Source organism: Procambarus clarkii, chromosome 14 (genome assembly GCF_040958095.1).
Source record: "Procambarus clarkii isolate CNS0578487 chromosome 14, FALCON_Pclarkii_2.0, whole genome shotgun sequence".
Lineage (NCBI taxonomy): Eukaryota > Metazoa > Arthropoda > Malacostraca > Decapoda > Cambaridae > Procambarus > Procambarus clarkii.
Genome location: NC_091163.1, coordinates 6,089,317 through 6,106,314, shown reverse-complemented (window position 1 = coordinate 6,106,314; position 16,998 = coordinate 6,089,317). Strand labels below are relative to the sequence as shown.

The following is a 16,998-nucleotide window of genomic DNA, read 5'->3' as shown; positions in this document are numbered from 1 at the left end:
TTTAAATATATACAGCTCATCCTCCTGTTTAGGTAGTACTCAAAGTAACAATGAGGACCATCATACATACATTGACGTAAATGGCAATTGGAAAGTAGAAATTGGTACTATTGAATTTGGACAAACTAGAAGTTTTTGTATTGACGTTGTAAAGAAAACTGAACTTAACCTAACCTAACTTTCCTAGGCCTAAGACATGCTATCTGAGGCCTAAAATAGTACATGTGTGCACTATACTAGGCCAGTGAATATTTAAGTTTGGTTTTTAGCTTTATTTCTTTTGGATTATAAAGTGAATCGTACCAAATTCTACTATCTAACTGTCCACTACATTTATGTATATACGTTGGTCCACACAGTTACAAAAATGACTATCTAAACAGGAGGATGGGTTGATATATAATAATAAATAAGAGAAATCCAAACAGACTTAGTTTATGACCTAACAATCAGGGTGAGATAGGAGGTTGATAAAGGATCAATCGAGGCCAGACATCAAACAAACTTTTTTGTAATGTAATGCTAAGCAACCAGCTTTTCATAATGTATTACAGTACTTCATGAACTTTCTAATGCCATGATCAGTAGTGTTATTGTGTAAATATAAGTACCATACTTGCTACAATCTCATTTTCTGCTCAACATCAAATACAAAACACTTTCTTCTGCTTAAACCAATTCCAGAAGCATAGTCTGTAGTATACACGTCTTTTTTAATATTAGGCAACACTCCTGTAATAACATACCTGACTCCCAGGTGTTTGGCACCCCACAGCCGGCACCCCGGGCTCCAGAAGCCAGGACCCCCAGGATCTGGTTGCCAGCACCTCAGGGTCCAGAAACTGGCACCCCAGCGTCTTGACACATACACCACTACTGTACCCCGATATTCAGTTGCTCATTTCTTAGGAACCATTGGCACTTGGCTATGATTTTATGGGGCATGTTAGCAGGATGTGCCAGTAGTCTTTAACTGCACTCTCATAATGTTTAGTGACTTTTGACGAGAGGAAAGAAGGCTGCATTGATGATGAACCTTAATAATTAAGAATTATAAGTTGGTAGAAAAGAGCAAGAATTGAATGTAATGTAACTCCCTTTTCTGGGGGGAACCCCCCCCCCCAGTAGTTCCCCTAGTTTATCTATAGTACCACCAAGCTTGAAGTCCAACACATCGGGCCTCTGAGCACCCACCCATCACTCACAGGAAGCCAACACCAGAATCTGGCTCATTCTATGAAGTGTCCAAGAGCAGGGAATCAGATCAACCACAAAATTTAAAAAAAAGATAAGAAAACATAATTGCAACAAAACAGGAGACTGCTTGAAAGATATTGGGTACAGCTTGAAGGTAAATGAATTTGTTAAATTGCAATGTATTAAGTGAGAGCAGGTTAATACATGGTACAGTACTTTAATATTTAGTTAACTTTTGGCATTTCCAGTGATATACACTTTTTTGTTTACCATTATGATTACTGAAACATTAAGTACTGTATCAGAGGGAATTTGTAGTAATCAACACATTTTTTTTCTTTAGGCACATTTGTGCACTTTTGAGAATGAACCCAATTGTGCACTGGCAGATGTGTACCCATGTGTGTGTAAGAGCGAGGTGTACATATGCACGAACAGTGAATGCTGCAAATTCAGAAACTGGGCCTACGTTGAAATACACTTCAGTACATGCACACTTCCCTATCAAGGAATGTTTCAACCTGAACATGACAGGCATTGCCAACTGTAACCAAATTGAGAGTCGAGATGCTTTAGATGGAAGATGGAAACAGGTACAAAAACACAGGCATTATGAGAGAGGTTACCTTATTGGCAGGACAGATAAAGTTATCTGAAGATATTTTCATTAGCCTAATCCTTTTAAACTCTTACCTAGAATTTTTTAATCATTTAAGCAAAACAAGATAAATCAAAGTATCTTATAATGTTTATAATCATACTTCAAGGTGTTACAATCTACATTAAATGCCTATTTCATAATAACTTTATGAAGATTTTTAAAAGCAACACTAAAATGTTTAGTAATAGTCGAGCCTGGATCATTGGTTGCACATATTCAGCAGTAAATGCGAAGTCTGTACCCCTGGGAATGGTGACCCAGTTCAAACTGTTGACAAAAATAATTTTTAATTTGTGGAAAGGATAAAATTAATGATGTACATTAATTTAATAACTAAGTTGCAAATTAATTGTGCATTAAGTTAATTACATGTATAATACAGTATATTTTATATAGAATGTCTACTGTATAAGTTGGTAGAATTATTTAAAATTATTTATGATACAAAGCTAATAGATATTAGATAAATATAATTAATTACAAACATTAGCTCGCACGTATTTTACACTTACACACAATACAAGAATGAAGATACATGTTATAAATTCAATAATAAATGCCTAGTTGAAAAATATTTATATATTATATTATACTTTATATACTGAAGCTAGCAAACAAGAAACAAAGTTGTAATTAATATTAAGCTGCTTAGTAAATTACTAAATTATCATGTTTAGTTTAAAGGCAAATTTTTTTTTATTAAATAATACAGTATATTGATTTAAATGGTATAAAACTGACCCACATTCAAGAAAGTAGCGAGGTAGTGTATGTGGCAAGTTACATTGTTATGGGGTATTCTACCATTACTTTAGTCAATTTTACTGAGTAGTTGTAGAATAATAAACGAAGGTAACAGGCACTGAACTACACTAGCGCACACACTCACACGATTTGCAGTTCAAAGTTAATAATAAAAATGAATTTATATTGGTTACTAAACCAATGCATTAACAGCATAATGGTAATATGGCCCCATGTTCAAGGTAATACCACACAAACGCAATAGTATTAATCCGCCTACTATTTACACACACACAGCATTTTGGGCATGACCAGTTCTTCACCTGCAACTAGTTCTGGCATAATGGACGAATCCTAGATGCAATGTTTGTCCTAGTGGACAAACACCTCACAATCATGTCTGCCATCTTTCTACCTATTCCCATTTAAATCATATAGGTTCCTAAATACACTAGAACCATTCCTACATTATAAGAGCAACTTCACTAATATTCTTTGTTTCAAAGAAAAATCAAATGTGGTGCAGGTAGTTGGAAAAAGTGAACCACTACACGATATGTATTGGAGCACCTTGCCTTGATAATGTCATGTTTATTAGGTCTACCTATATTCTGAGAACAAACTCGGATTTTATACTTAATTCAAAAATAGCAGCAGCACGTCTTCAGCTGTTTTTTTGGTTTTGGTTTTTTACAAAAGTGGGCACAATTTACAAAACTTGTTGTACAAATTGTCTGGAATTTCAACGTACTCCATGCCTATAATATCTTTCACCTTTTTATATCTAGCATGCACCATGTCTTGTGCATGAAGGCTGGATGCAGCAGCAACAGCAGCACAGTACGCTCTTTGTTAGAACAATGTGCCTGGCATTACCCGAGGTGCCATCAACTTCCTGGCCTGAAAACCAGAAACAGAATAATTAGAGAATTACAACTTCCAAAAGTATCAAATTATTCCACTTATATAATTCTGGGAAGAAGGGAAATAGTCTATGAGTCTATGATGTGAGTATCTCTTACAAAGCTGCTTTTAACTACAGGATCTATTTTGACATACAGTATAAGATTAGGAAAGCAAAATAAAGCAATTATTAGATTATTAGAAAGGGAATAGATGGCAACAGATACAGAATGCAAAAAAAAAAAAAAAAAAAAAAAAAAAAAAAAAAAAAAAGACAGCATAAAAACAAAGATAGATAAAGACACACAAATAAGGTTCATGATGTATGAAAGAAACTGCTTTGCGAGTGTCAAAAGGCATTCTACAATTTCCCTTGAGAAGGAACGTAAATTACAAGGACTAGATCAAAGATTAAGGAAATGAACATACCTGACAATGCCGGGAAGCTGACCATCTGTACGACTTTCTTTTCCATCCACTATTTCATTCTATTCTTGTCGGTGCAGTGTTTATCCACTTTTTCAACATGTCAAGTGCATCTTGTTTATTGTCACTGGATATGACAATGCCATTTTTTTTTTATTCCTGAAAGAACTGGCAAAAACCTTGTCACACATTCCTGATGAACATCCATAATTGGATGTTGAAATGAGAGAGAGACTGTATTGAGTATAGACTGTTTACAGAGAACATTTCACTACACAAGCCTGGTCAAATCCACAAAGTTCTTACTGGCATAAAGTATTTGTACACCTAGGCACAGTGAGCAAGGTCATGTTAAATAGAGAGACAGGTGAATTAATTGTAGGGAAAACATTACCTACTGCATTACCTCTTTGAAAGTATAAATGACAGTGGGTGATGATGGGGAAACCTTGTGGTTGAATGAGGTGTAGATACAGCTGAGGGGTGACTGTTCAAGGTTGGGGAGGGGTAAGGCTGAAGGAGAGTTTAGGGCAAGGGGAAAGACTGGTAGAGGAAGGGAGTGATGGAGCTGGCAGGAAAAGAATGATGGTGTTAGCGAAGTAACAATGATGGTTATAGCAGGGAAAGGCAGAGATGGTAATGGCAGGGGAAAGGCACTTGGTGAGAAGAAGACCGTGACTGAAGGTGGCCAAGAATGGTATTTGGGGTGGTCTTTATATATGGGTTGACATCTGGTGAGGAAGCAGATGAGAGCCAGTGTAAGGGATGAAGTCAAGGGGCCAGTGTAAGGGGTGAAGTCAAGGGGCCAGTGTAAGGGGAGAAGTCAAGATCCAATTTCATTAAGCATTTATGCATCAAATTAAGAACCCTGTACACCTTTCTTAATCATGGTGACTTTTTTACATTTATTAGACACTTTATGAGCTCCAAAGTACTACAAGGGTGTTTATGGCCATAATAACTTTAGGTTGTGAAGTTTCTAAACTCAAACTGTTCAATAAGTGTGTAAACAATGCCACCATGATTGTTGGAAAATGTATGTGCAGGTTTCATAAGTGGATGTGTAAATTCTCAATGAATTCTGGCCCTGGTGGGATGCGGAACTGAGAAAGTCGAGTGTTGGAGGAAGACCGTTCAGCTACACACACACACACACACAGCTATACGTGTACAGTAATTCAATACTTTTTATATATGTAACTTATGCATATATCTCATCAGTTCTTATACCAAACATATACCACAAAACTATTACTAGCAGTGTGGGTGCAGGGCACGGGCATATGGTAGGTGGTGGTGTGATGGACAAGAACATGGTAATACATATTACATAGTAAGAAAAACATGAACAAGCAATAAAACATTAGTATGAATCTGACATACTATATTAAGTTTTATAATAAAATGTACACAAATTACTTCCTGGGGCCTACACTTCCCATTATTGTTAGGAACCTCTGTTCCTAATGAAAAATCAAGGCACTGCTCAAAACCAAGAAATAGTGCCATAGAGCTGCAGTACTCTATAATAGAAAGTAGCTCAGTAGATCACATACGTGTTAAGATTCAATTCAATATAATGAGCTCTATATGTAGAATGATAACTTCAACCGAAAATAAAATTAAAATATAAACATAAAACCATAAGGTAACCTTACTCAGAATACCTAATTACAGCACAGTATATAATATACACCATTAATTTCTACCCCTTTAACAGATTTGAAAACAATTTTGTCAACAGTTTCAATCAGGTTGCCATTCCAGTACAGGGACTAGCTTTCACTGCTATACATAGAAAACTGACAGACCAACATCATAACTATTAAAATCTATACATGTTAAACAGTTTACGAATCTTAAAATGTAAATATTAGTGGTACAATACCATTTCATGTTCTATTTAAATCTACTGTTAATAATTTTAAAATTATCAATAAGTGTAAATTAATAATGAAAGACCTTAAGGTGACCCTCACCTGACCTCTTATTAAGGTGGTCTGTCTCATAATACCTCATCTCATTTGTACTTGATCCCATTATCCCTCTTGTGTTATGAACAATTTTAGTATGTACTATATTTCTCCATCCATGCATTTAAAAGTGATTTTGAAGTTTGCAAGCACAGCATGGAGCTCCTCTCACAATCTCCTCAATGTGGTCCTTGGGTGATAGTTTACTATCTAGAACCACCTTATATCTATCTCTGTCAAAGTTTATTAATATCATTTCACAAAATTTTAGTTTTTTTTTCCACTATTCCACATTTCATAACGTGGCATTTATTCCCTTTGAATTCCATACATCATGTGTTGCTCCATTCATTAATTTTGCTCAGGTCATCTTGAAGGGCATGGCAGATATCGGTCCTTTTTTTCTCATTAGTAACTTCGCATTATCAGCAAACATGTTCACATATTGTGATGTGTGAAATTACCCAAAATATAATGTAAGTGCAGTGACTGGATGAGAACTATGCCTGTGGTGTCCCTTTTATATATTTTTGTCATATGACGCTTTGAAATTACTGACGTTTTTGCATCCATTTTTAGCCTTTTTGTTTCCTTTGCTTGAATCTATTGCTTCTTGTTCTTGAAGTTGCAAGTTCAGAAAATTTCTCCTTGTCAATTCATGTAACTAATTTGCATGTGATGATGATCAGTGTTTGTGTAATTACCCACATGTAGTTACCGGATGAGAGCTCTGCTCATAGTGTCCCGTCTTTCCAGCACTCTGTTATATCACACTATGAAACTACTGATGGTTTTGGCCTCCATCACCACCTCACTTAACTTGTTAGTCTACCACTCTGTGAAAGTGAATTTTCTAATGTTTTTTTGGCAGCTTTGTTTAGTTAGCTTATATCTATGAACCCTTGTTCTTGAAGTACCAGATATTAAGAGTTCTTCTTTGCAAATTTTGTTGACTCCCATTATTTTTTTGTACATAGTAATCATATTGCCACTTTCTTCTATCTTTTAGCTTTGGCATATTAATGCTCTCCTCATAGGGTTTGTCTTTCAGTTTTGGAAGCCATTTAGTTGCATGTGTTTACATCTTTTCCAGTTTGTTGAAGTGTACCTGGGCATTTATATGGGCACCATACAACCACTGCATATTCCAACTTTGGCCATGTGAATATAAACCACACAGTATCTATATTATTCATTTGTAAGTCTTACTATGCAGAGCATTGCAGTTAAGCTTATCAGTAAATATATAAAAATGAGACATTTTAAATACATACCCAAATGTGTGCCAATGCCAAAGCAGTCTATCTTGTGCCCTTGTTCATTCAAACTGATGATTGTTTCTTCATTAATGTCATTACTGGCCACAATTGATAAATGTTCAAACCAATCCAGTTCAAATCTGGAAATAAATTAATTGCATAGATGTAGCCATCTAAACAAAATTTCATAACACTGCCACAAGCCAGACAGATGTACCAGTCACCAATTAATAAACAGATTAGTACACAAACATTTACTAAACACAATTAATATTGATTAAATCTTAGTTATCTCCAAGTATTAGACAATACAACATATGCACAATGGAAGTACCAGTACAGTACTTTCTTACACTTATTATAAGACAAAGAAACATTGATTAATCAATATATCTCCAGTATATATGAAACCTTTTCCTCCTCACATCATACCCACCGCCACCTGCTGATAGTCAGTCATACCCACCACCTATTTGTTTTGAATGTCCCAACCTTAATGTATACAAATTTTGCATTCACATTCTCGAAGTCATTTACCCTTACACTATCTAATCTTTCACTCAAATCTTAATATTTTTCAAATTTCCACTTTTTCCCATTTGTCTCCAATTTCCTTACATTTAGACACTCGCTCTACTCTCTGATCGGAGAAGATCCACCTCCAGTTTATTCTAATTGTACACAATAGTGTATAATCTGACCCCCCCTCCCAATGTGCCCTTTCAAAAAGACTTTCTCTATCTTTCACACTACTTTTATATCTCCTAGCAATACTACACACATTATCAAACTTTCTTCATTTCATCCCCTTTGACTGGAAGTCATCAGTTATTTATCATTGTATCTGAAGACAACAATTGCTTAATGACAAATTTGCTTAAATATCCACTTCATACTTTTAATTTCTTCTGTATCTAACTGGAAATGATTTACAGAAAAAATGTTGACTCGCTTATTAAATATGGGTCCAGTTATCAACAAGTGTAAATTTGGTAATGAAGAAAACAAGGGTACTGGCAACAATGTAAATGCTAAGAGGAGGGTAAACTTTAATTGTTTATGTCGCTCAGCCTGTCTAGGCTCAATAAAAGTGTTACCGGTGAAAGGTTTTCTACTATTAAAGTTCACTCTCTTTATGGTGTTACAACACAAAAGCCTATGTTCATAATAACACTTACGACTTTGCAATAGTTGCAAATGTTGATCTGGCCACACAACTGAGATATGCAAGATCTCCCGAGTCAATTCTTATACCAAGGGCTCTATAACCCAAGTCATTGAGCCCTAGAGCTACAGCAGAGAAGTTGAGAATTCCACTCCTGTAAATGTAATCATTATTAGGAAATACAGTACTGTACATGTTATCAAAGACCTTTCTTAAAAATCTTAGGTGATTCTCAGGTTTTAAATAAGCATAAATCAGTCCTCTTAACCTCTTAAGGAAATTTTACATGAAAACAGTTATTACATAAAGTTGTGTTTTAAAAAACATAACTTCATCCTCTTACATCTTGGGAGCTTTTAACTCACGACCACCGTAGGAGAGGGCACGAGCTCTACCGACGTCACTACGAATATCCATAATAAGAGAGTTTCAGAGACAATCACTCGTATCCAACTGGGACTTTTAGCCTCTCCTGAGGTATCACTCAAGTCTGGAGGTATTGGGGTTTTTTTTCAGGGATATTCCTGCACGAGCCCTAAGCCTCTGGCTTGCCCAATAAGGTATTAGGTGATCCAGTCAATAGGTGGATCCATTAGGTGCATCACCTAATACCTCCAGACTCAAGGAAAGGTTGAAAGTCCAGGTTGGAAACCAGTGGTGTGTGTCTGGGACCTTCTCTTATTGTGGATATTAATAATGAGGTTGGTAGAGCTCCTGCCTTCCGCTATGGTGGTTGTGAGTTTTAGGCTCCGATGGTGCAAGTGAATGAAATGTTATTTCCACCTTTATTGTGGTTTGCAATTTATAAAAACATATAAAACTTAAATGATAATGAAACTCCTGAAAGAAGCAAAATATACTAGCAGTTTTTTAATCTTAAATGCTCAAAATTTACTCTGACTAAACATAGAATACAGTATAAAAGCACATACAAAGCAGATAAAGACAAAAACCAGCATTTAATGTAATGAAATACCTCTTCCTTGTAGAGCCTCCGTGACTGCCTGAATCCAAGATGATTTACTCTTCTGAGTCACATCAGCAACAGGAGTCCTGTATGGCCTACCAGAGACCAGAGTTAGAGCCTGGCTCCTTTGCAGAGGTACAGGAGGCAGGACATTGTGACTATCACCCACACCCCAAGAAAACATACAGAAAGTACATAAAACAACGTAAAGTATGTAAATTAGCAGGAGAAAGTGCTAAACCATTACAACTATATAACACATGGAAGGGATTAGGATAAGGATTTGGGACAGGATGGGGGAAAACTAGTTTCAAACAGATCATTTAGGTCTGAATGAATCATTTACAGAGTTGTTTGGCAGTTTCAGCGATTCATTTTCTGCAAACCTTGTAGTCGTCTGGCTTACTTTGCTTACTTCCTAGATGTTTTTTGGCGAGGATGATCATTAACAATTTCCTGCTCCCTATGCCTCTCTGAGGGGGCCCAGTTCTGGTTCTGGACCCCAGTAAGCTACACAGGATTCCTATGGGAAATCTTCTCTGTTTTAAGGAGCCCCCTAAAGGCTCCTTCAGAAAGATACTGCCTTCGTAAATTCTACAAAACATTGTCTCCAAGCATATCAAATTGCACACAACTTACTTGAGCACATCGTATGTGTCAATGAGTGCAATAAATCCAGATGGAAATGCAATAGCAAATGATATAAAGGCTGCCAGCTCTCCATCCGAGGCTTCCGATTGGAGAATATTTAATTTGTCGGCCAGAAGACTTCTCCAAGCCAGTGATACATCCTTCAGGTTCATCACTGCTCCAGTCTCCTTGTGTTTTAGTGTCTGAAACTGATATCTCATACAGGAAAACTATTTTTGCAAAGGTATGGTCATAAGTAATAAAGAAATCGATCCATATCAAATACATATTCCCAATACAGTATATATACAATTTTTTATCTACCTAATATCTTAAATAATTCTTATATTTAAGCTTATTGCTTGTATAGTAATAGGCATTACCGAAAAATAACAAGACTAAATAAATATTTGTTTAAGTTATACTGTACTCAAAACACTATGTGCAACTAGTGGCTATGTATAATAAATAATTACTTTACGCACCACCAGGGGCCAGATTTACGAAGCAGTTACGCAAGCACTTACGAACCTGAACATCTTTTCTAAATCTTTGGCAGCTTTGTTTACAATTATTAAACAGTTAATGAGCTCCGAAGCACCAGGAGGCTATTTATTACAATTACAACAGTTAATTGGCAAGTTTTCAGGCTTGTAAACTGTTTAATAAATGTAACCAAAGCCGTCAAAGATTGAGGAAAGATGTACACGTTCATAAGTACTTGCGTAACTGCTTCGTAAATCTGGCCCCATGTATCCACTATATTACTTATGTATTAGCCATTGTATAAATCAAATTTATCTTATTCTTATTGTTAATACTGTAATCTGAAGCATGCCAAAAATATGGTCTTCTCAGCAAACAACTAATCTTGATTCTTGATCACGTGTAATGGCGAACCTCAATTCAGCACATCCATTACATCACTCATTTTGATTAGAACTTACACACCAAAGTCTGCAAACTAATGCACTGTAAAGCATCGTATGTACAGAACAAAGACCACTGACCTATAACCTCAATAATTTTATATATAACATTTCTAAACAAAAACAAAAAATTACAAATTATTATTATCGACCCTTTTATAAAGCGTGTTTACATAGCATGCTTTAGACATAACTTGGTTTTTATTTAGTCACCAATAATTTATTCAACATATAATGGGTAAGTCTCAAGAGCTCAACAGATGACGGAAGTTGAGGGTAGATCACACAAGACCTTGTTTGGGGAGCATCCAAGGGTCTTTAACTCTGGAGACATTTTAAATAGAACAAAATTATACACAGTTGGTCGATTAGAACGAAAGTCAGATTGCATCATGGTCTCATTATGTGGTTTTTATTAATTAGAGGCTTCTTTGTATTTAGCAGTGAAATATAAAGTCCAGCAATACCTCTGAATGGAGATCTTCAAGACAAGAATACGACGAGACGTAAGAATGTGCGTGTGTCCCCTTGACAGGAATATTATAAAGTTTGCCTGCCAAAACATTGCTTGTCCCATCAAAGCCACCTGAAAAATATACAATTAATAATAACCATTTCTGTATACTGATGAACTTAAAAAAATATACACCAGAGTTATGGGTATTTTCTGGGCTTCTGGGCTTGCACAAGGCTACTTGAGCAATAGGATCAGAATCTTGTATACTGAGAGGCAATGGGGGAGTAATAAAATCTGTGATCAATCCAAAAAAGTAAAACTTTCCAGAATGTACAAATGAAGCAAACTATGCATCATGATTAAAGAGGAAAAAGACTATAAACAACACAAGTGGTAGTCTGCCAATCACTAGCCACCAGGTAGTAGTTCAGGACTCGGAGGTCCATCCTGCCTGTCTCATAAAACATGTGCCACCACCAAGACACATCCAATTCCCGCTGGAAAGGAGCAATAAAGGATCAGTATACGAGGATTATTTTAGTCGCTCAGAAAAGGGGATTTCCATTACACTTAACATATCATTTTTGAGTTGGCCGTTCCATAGCTGCCCAGTGCATTTTTCCAATGGCATGTGAAAGAGGAAACCAGCTTTGCAAAAAGAAATATATTTATTATCTATAATACAGACAGCCACGACGTGGTTTGTGAACACCATCTATTCAAAAATGCCAGTTTCCCTATTGGGGTTGGTTTGGATTCTCAAGTTCAGGAAACACAAGGTTCACATAAAATGGTTCGGGTATCTTATCAGGCAAGTGTCCGACAGGCCTCGTGGCCCAAGGTGGTGGAGGGGTGGGAGATGGGCCTAATTTGCCCATTGATAGTGTGGGGGTGCCACTTTTGTGCCTACTTCCCTGTGACGTCACAGATTCACGGCCCATTGTTCCCATTGTCCTGAGAATGTGGTATAGTCAAATCATACAACTACTGTAGTTCAAAGCAGAAACTTGGGCCTGGAAAACCCAGCCCAGTGCCACACAAGACTGACTGGGACCAGGCACACTGACCAAATACCAGGCTGCCAAAACCTTGTTCGACATCTAAAACCTCCAAGCCTTATTATCAAACCATGACAAAGAGGAAACAGCAGCCCAAACAGCATATTTACGAATATCATGGGCCCGAAGGTAAGCTGCAGGCTAGCTAGCTAGTTGTCAGTACCATTGACAACCCGAGAAATACGAAACAAGGGACCACAGAAACAGGAAACAGGGTCAACCAACAAGGTACCCACTAATCATGGAAACTACCATGATTGGCAAACGGGTAGCAGCAAAGAGACTGGGTTGCCAGAGGTGATGTAGTTATGCAGGAGGTCCTAGGAATGAGAGTGAAGGTAGCAGGCAGGCAGGACTTGAGGTGACCTGAGCTGCCACCTGGTGGCATGGATGCTGGTGTAATGTATAGTGTGTGTGTAATGTATAGATGCTGGTGTAATGTATAATGTGTGTGTACTTGTGGCAAACTACCATGTTACGAACTTTACCTCCTGTGGAGATTAGTTTCTATTATGAATTATTCATTAACACGAAGGAATTGATTAGAGAATGTTTTCTTGAAAGAAATCTGCAGCTATCTGCAACTGGGAGGCCGCAAGTGACTATTATCACCCCGCCAGTAAAGTAGTACTCTTCAGCTGGAGATCGTTTGTGAATAATGTGTATTGGAATAGCCAAGCTGTGTGAAGGAAAAGTGGACTCAATCAAAAGACATGCGTGGGGAATGTGGTTAATGGAGTAATTAAGGGGTTGGATTGGAAATGTTTAAGAATAGAGTATTAAGGGGCAATAACACAGGGGGGATGGACGCCATTTTTGACCTGACACGGTGCACCAGCTGTCTGTCCTCATTCCCCTAGACAACATTAAAATACATAACGACCCCACCTGTAACATACCTTCCCCCATGCCTCATTTTTAATCTTTTCTTTTTAATCTTTTCTCTCTAATTAAGGTATGTAGTTTCTTCATTTTGCCTGTACTTTTTGGGTGGTTTTACTTCGTTCTGGATCTATTTCAGATCCTCGTGTTCCCTTCATATCTATGAGCACAACAGATTCTGGTTCTGGTGTTCAGTAGGCCCGTGCAAGTTCAGAGGCCCTGTAGCAATCTGAATGTCTCCATGGCACCAGAGTCGAAGCATGGGAAGCTACCCAGGAGCCAGCCCAGCAACACGGGAATGAGAGTAGCATTAATATTAAGAACAGACATTAGTAAATAAGAATGTAAGGAAAACATCAAGAATAAGCTGACTACCTGTACTGCAAAAATTCAAGATTTTTCTTTAGAAAATACCAAATTATTTCCTTTGTGTTTGTCATGCATTATTATTATTATTATTTATGATCAAGTATATAACAAAATAATGAGGCAATTTCATAAATATAATTTTGAGAATATATATAAGAGAGAGATACATGCAGTGACAGAGGAACTGACCGACATAGGCATATTTTGATGCAGTGAGGCCTCCATCTGGTCCTTGAGCTCTCCTCAGACCAAACTCCAACAGCTTGATCTTGCGACCAGCAGCCATTCTGTATCGTGCAGCATTTGTGGCCACCAAGCTGTAAAAGCAAAATTTGAACACATTATTCATCATCATGAAAATGTCAACTGCTAATAAATGATTCAAAAAAAGGAACTCTGCAGTCAGTCATTATTAACTCACAATAATTTAATAATAAATCATTGCGTCAGGGGGACCGGCTACTAGTGTATACACAGTATATACACAGTATATACACAGTATATACACTGTATATTCAGTACATTCAGTGGGGAGCCGGTCGGCCGAGCGGACAGAACACTGGACTTGTGATCCTGTGGTCCTGGGTTTGATCCCAGGCGCCGGCGAGAAACATTGGGCAGAGTTTCTTTCACCCTATGCCCCTGTTACCTAGCAGTAAAATAGGTACCTGGGTGTTAGTCATCTGTCACGGGCTGCTTCCTGGGGGTGGAGGCCTGGTCGAGGACCGGGCCGCGGGGACACTAAAGCCCCGAAATCATCTCAAGATAACCTCAAGAAGAAGATACATGTTGGGCTTATATCTAGGTCTCCCCAAGGTCGAATTACTGACCCTTCCTCAGTATGCAACCCTACAACAAGCTGACTAACTCCTGAATACCTATTTACTGCTAGATGAACATGTGCATTAGGTGAAAGGAAACAAGCCCAACCATTTCTGTCCTGCTAGGGATTCAAATTCGGAATTATCAATTTTGAGTTTAAAACGAAACCAACTGTACTGCAGGGTATAATAACTAAAATTAAACCAACCCCTAAAACTACCGGGACCCTAATCATGTTATTACAGTACATACTAGCAAATAATTTACATTTACCTAATTTAACATGAGGGGCAACTAACACACTAGTGGACTCAATGGGGACAGGAAGCCAGCAACTTGTCAAATGTCCCCCCATTTGTCCCGATTTTTTCCAGCTGGATTATCTACCTCGACTATCTGAAGCCCACTAAACTGAATATTTGGGTTACCAGCCAAAATTGCCCCCCCCCCCCCCCGAACATTTTTCTGGCAAAACTTAGCCACAACCAGACAGAAATCCAGATAACCCATAGGCTAGGTTAAGTAAATGTTAAAAAAATTACACATTTCAAAATGTACAGTATCAAACAAGACGACGAACTACAACAAGACGAGCTGAAGTTGGTTTTAAATTATATTTTTGATATATAGGGTATATGGAAATTCATATTATGTTGGTGGTTGTACCAAAACATTACGAATATGGTTATTTTTTTAGCTTCCCTGGTAAAAAATCTGCTTATCTGGATGTCAGGCTTAACCAGCGAGGGGTCATTCCCACACGGTCTGGATAAGAGAGCTTAAGTGTTCTATACAGTATTTTTATATTTACAATGCATTATAAATTATCTATGCTCAGTTATCCAAATCATAAGAGACCCACTCCTATTCAACTTATCCAGACATTCAAGTTGTCAGACTTTTTTTTTTTTGCAGGAACATTAAAAGTGAAGAAATTTGAATTTATTCGGGTTTCTTGTTTGCAAGAAATTGAAGTACAGTATTGTACAGTGTAACCCATATTTCTATACGAATTCAGAAGGCAAGAACTTGAACTCAAATTTATTCGCGTTTCATGTTCAATGTAACATTTAAATCCTAATTACTATTTGGGTTAAAATAGTAAAATTGCACCAGAAATCTGCAAATGAATTAATTCAAATAACTCAAAGATATGGGTAACCGAAATCTGAATTACCGAGCTCTTTATGTAAATATATTACCTATCTTTAGTGACAAGAAAGTCCTAAAATCCTTCAACGTAGTGAAGAAAATGTTGAAAACTTTGATGCTCCATAATAGGTTAATTTAAAATATATACTACGGTATTCCATTCCATCAAGGATACACAAGATATGATTACAGTACCGGAAGTGTATACTTAATTTGATTTACCCGACTTCATAATATTTTTTTGTCACTTTATACATTGAAAAAAAAAGGCAGTCTTGGAGTACAGTACACCCAGCAACAGAATTATTCAGCTTACCTGGCATAATTCACGAGGGTGAGTAGTGTCGTCTCCAAGAGTTGAATGACAATCAAAGGACCATCTAACACCAGCAATGGAACTCTGGTTAATAAAAAAAAAAAAAAAAAAAAAAAAAAAAAAAGTAGCATCTTAATTTGTATTGTTTAAACAAAAAAATTACGTGTTAATTCTTAAACAAATAAGAAAATCCTTGGTTAATGTAAATTTTAAAAATGACCTGACTTTAAACTTGTACCATACCAGGAAGCAAAATTATTTTCAAAACTAATGAACTTTAGAAAAACACAGAAATACGAATCATCACAACTAATTACCCCAATTCCCACTTCCAAGGGGTTGGGGGGGGGGTGAGGGGGGGGTGAGGGGGGGGGTGAGGGGGGTGGCACCTGCCTAGAGATACACGACAGCAAAAAGGTGAACAATCTGAATCTATAAAAGAAAATGTCTGCTTATCTGTCTGTCTGTGTTCAAAGTTGGAGGGCAGATGCTTGAAGTAGCCTTAGCCAACTTTTCTGGTTGACACATTGGTGATAGGTGATAATCATAGGCAGGTCAGGGTCAGCCTCATTGCCCCCCTTTAATAGGACTGGCTCTTATTGCAACTCCCAGTGACTCCTAGGGAGTATAAAATGGGGGGGTTTGGTTTTCCAGAGGTTTTCAACAATTTTCCAGCTGTTCGCTACATGCAAAACTGTTGTTAAAATAGGATAGAGGGGAGGGGGGAAAGAGGAAGGGTGGGAGGAGATGGGAAGGAAAGTGGGAGGGGGGTGGAAGGGCATTGCCAGGTAACCCTTCTAGTATATAATGAAAGGTCAGTATAATTATTATTAAAATATTTATATTACAAAACAACAATTCATTAATTCCATCATCCATGCTAAATAGCAAGACACAAAACAACCCCTACAACACCCTGGCACTCTTCCACAACAAAACTCTGAAACAACTACAGTACAGTACAAATAAAAGCAAAAAATACTGCAAATTAATATTCTCAATCAAATCATTAAACAATTTTCATTAGACCTTTTACAAATGAGCATGTCATGTAACAGTGCTAGCAAGAGTAATGGATCCTTATATAA

The 16,998-nt window shown here is 37.2% G+C and overlaps 1 protein-coding gene and 1 long non-coding RNA gene across 4 annotated transcripts in view; both read right to left on the bottom strand.

The window, feature by feature from the left end:
• The window catches only part of LOC123772349 (nicotinate phosphoribosyltransferase), a 63,976-nt gene that overhangs the window by 22,689 nt on the left and 24,289 nt on the right, over positions 1-16,998 (bottom strand). For 2 of the 3 annotated variants that reach the window (XM_045765445.2, XM_069324275.1), the window contains exons 4-9: positions 15,911-15,994; positions 13,810-13,937; positions 11,322-11,440; positions 9,935-10,134; positions 8,342-8,482; positions 7,179-7,303 (exon numbers count right to left, since the gene is read on the bottom strand). In XM_045765445.2, the coding sequence (XP_045621401.1) occupies positions 7,179-7,303; positions 8,342-8,482; positions 9,935-10,134; positions 11,322-11,440; positions 13,810-13,937; positions 15,911-15,994 (797 nt within the window). The remainder of the gene's footprint in view (positions 1-7,178; positions 7,304-8,341; positions 8,483-9,934; positions 10,135-11,321; positions 11,441-13,809; positions 13,938-15,910; positions 15,995-16,998) is intronic. The other variant, XM_045765446.2, reaches the window with a different exon arrangement.
• On the bottom strand, positions 1,934-7,172 carry LOC138364579 (uncharacterized). The gene is made up of 2 exons (XR_011228444.1): positions 3,935-7,172; positions 1,934-3,502 (listed from the first exon to the last, which is right to left on the bottom strand). It is a non-coding gene; the product is annotated as an uncharacterized lncRNA (long non-coding RNA).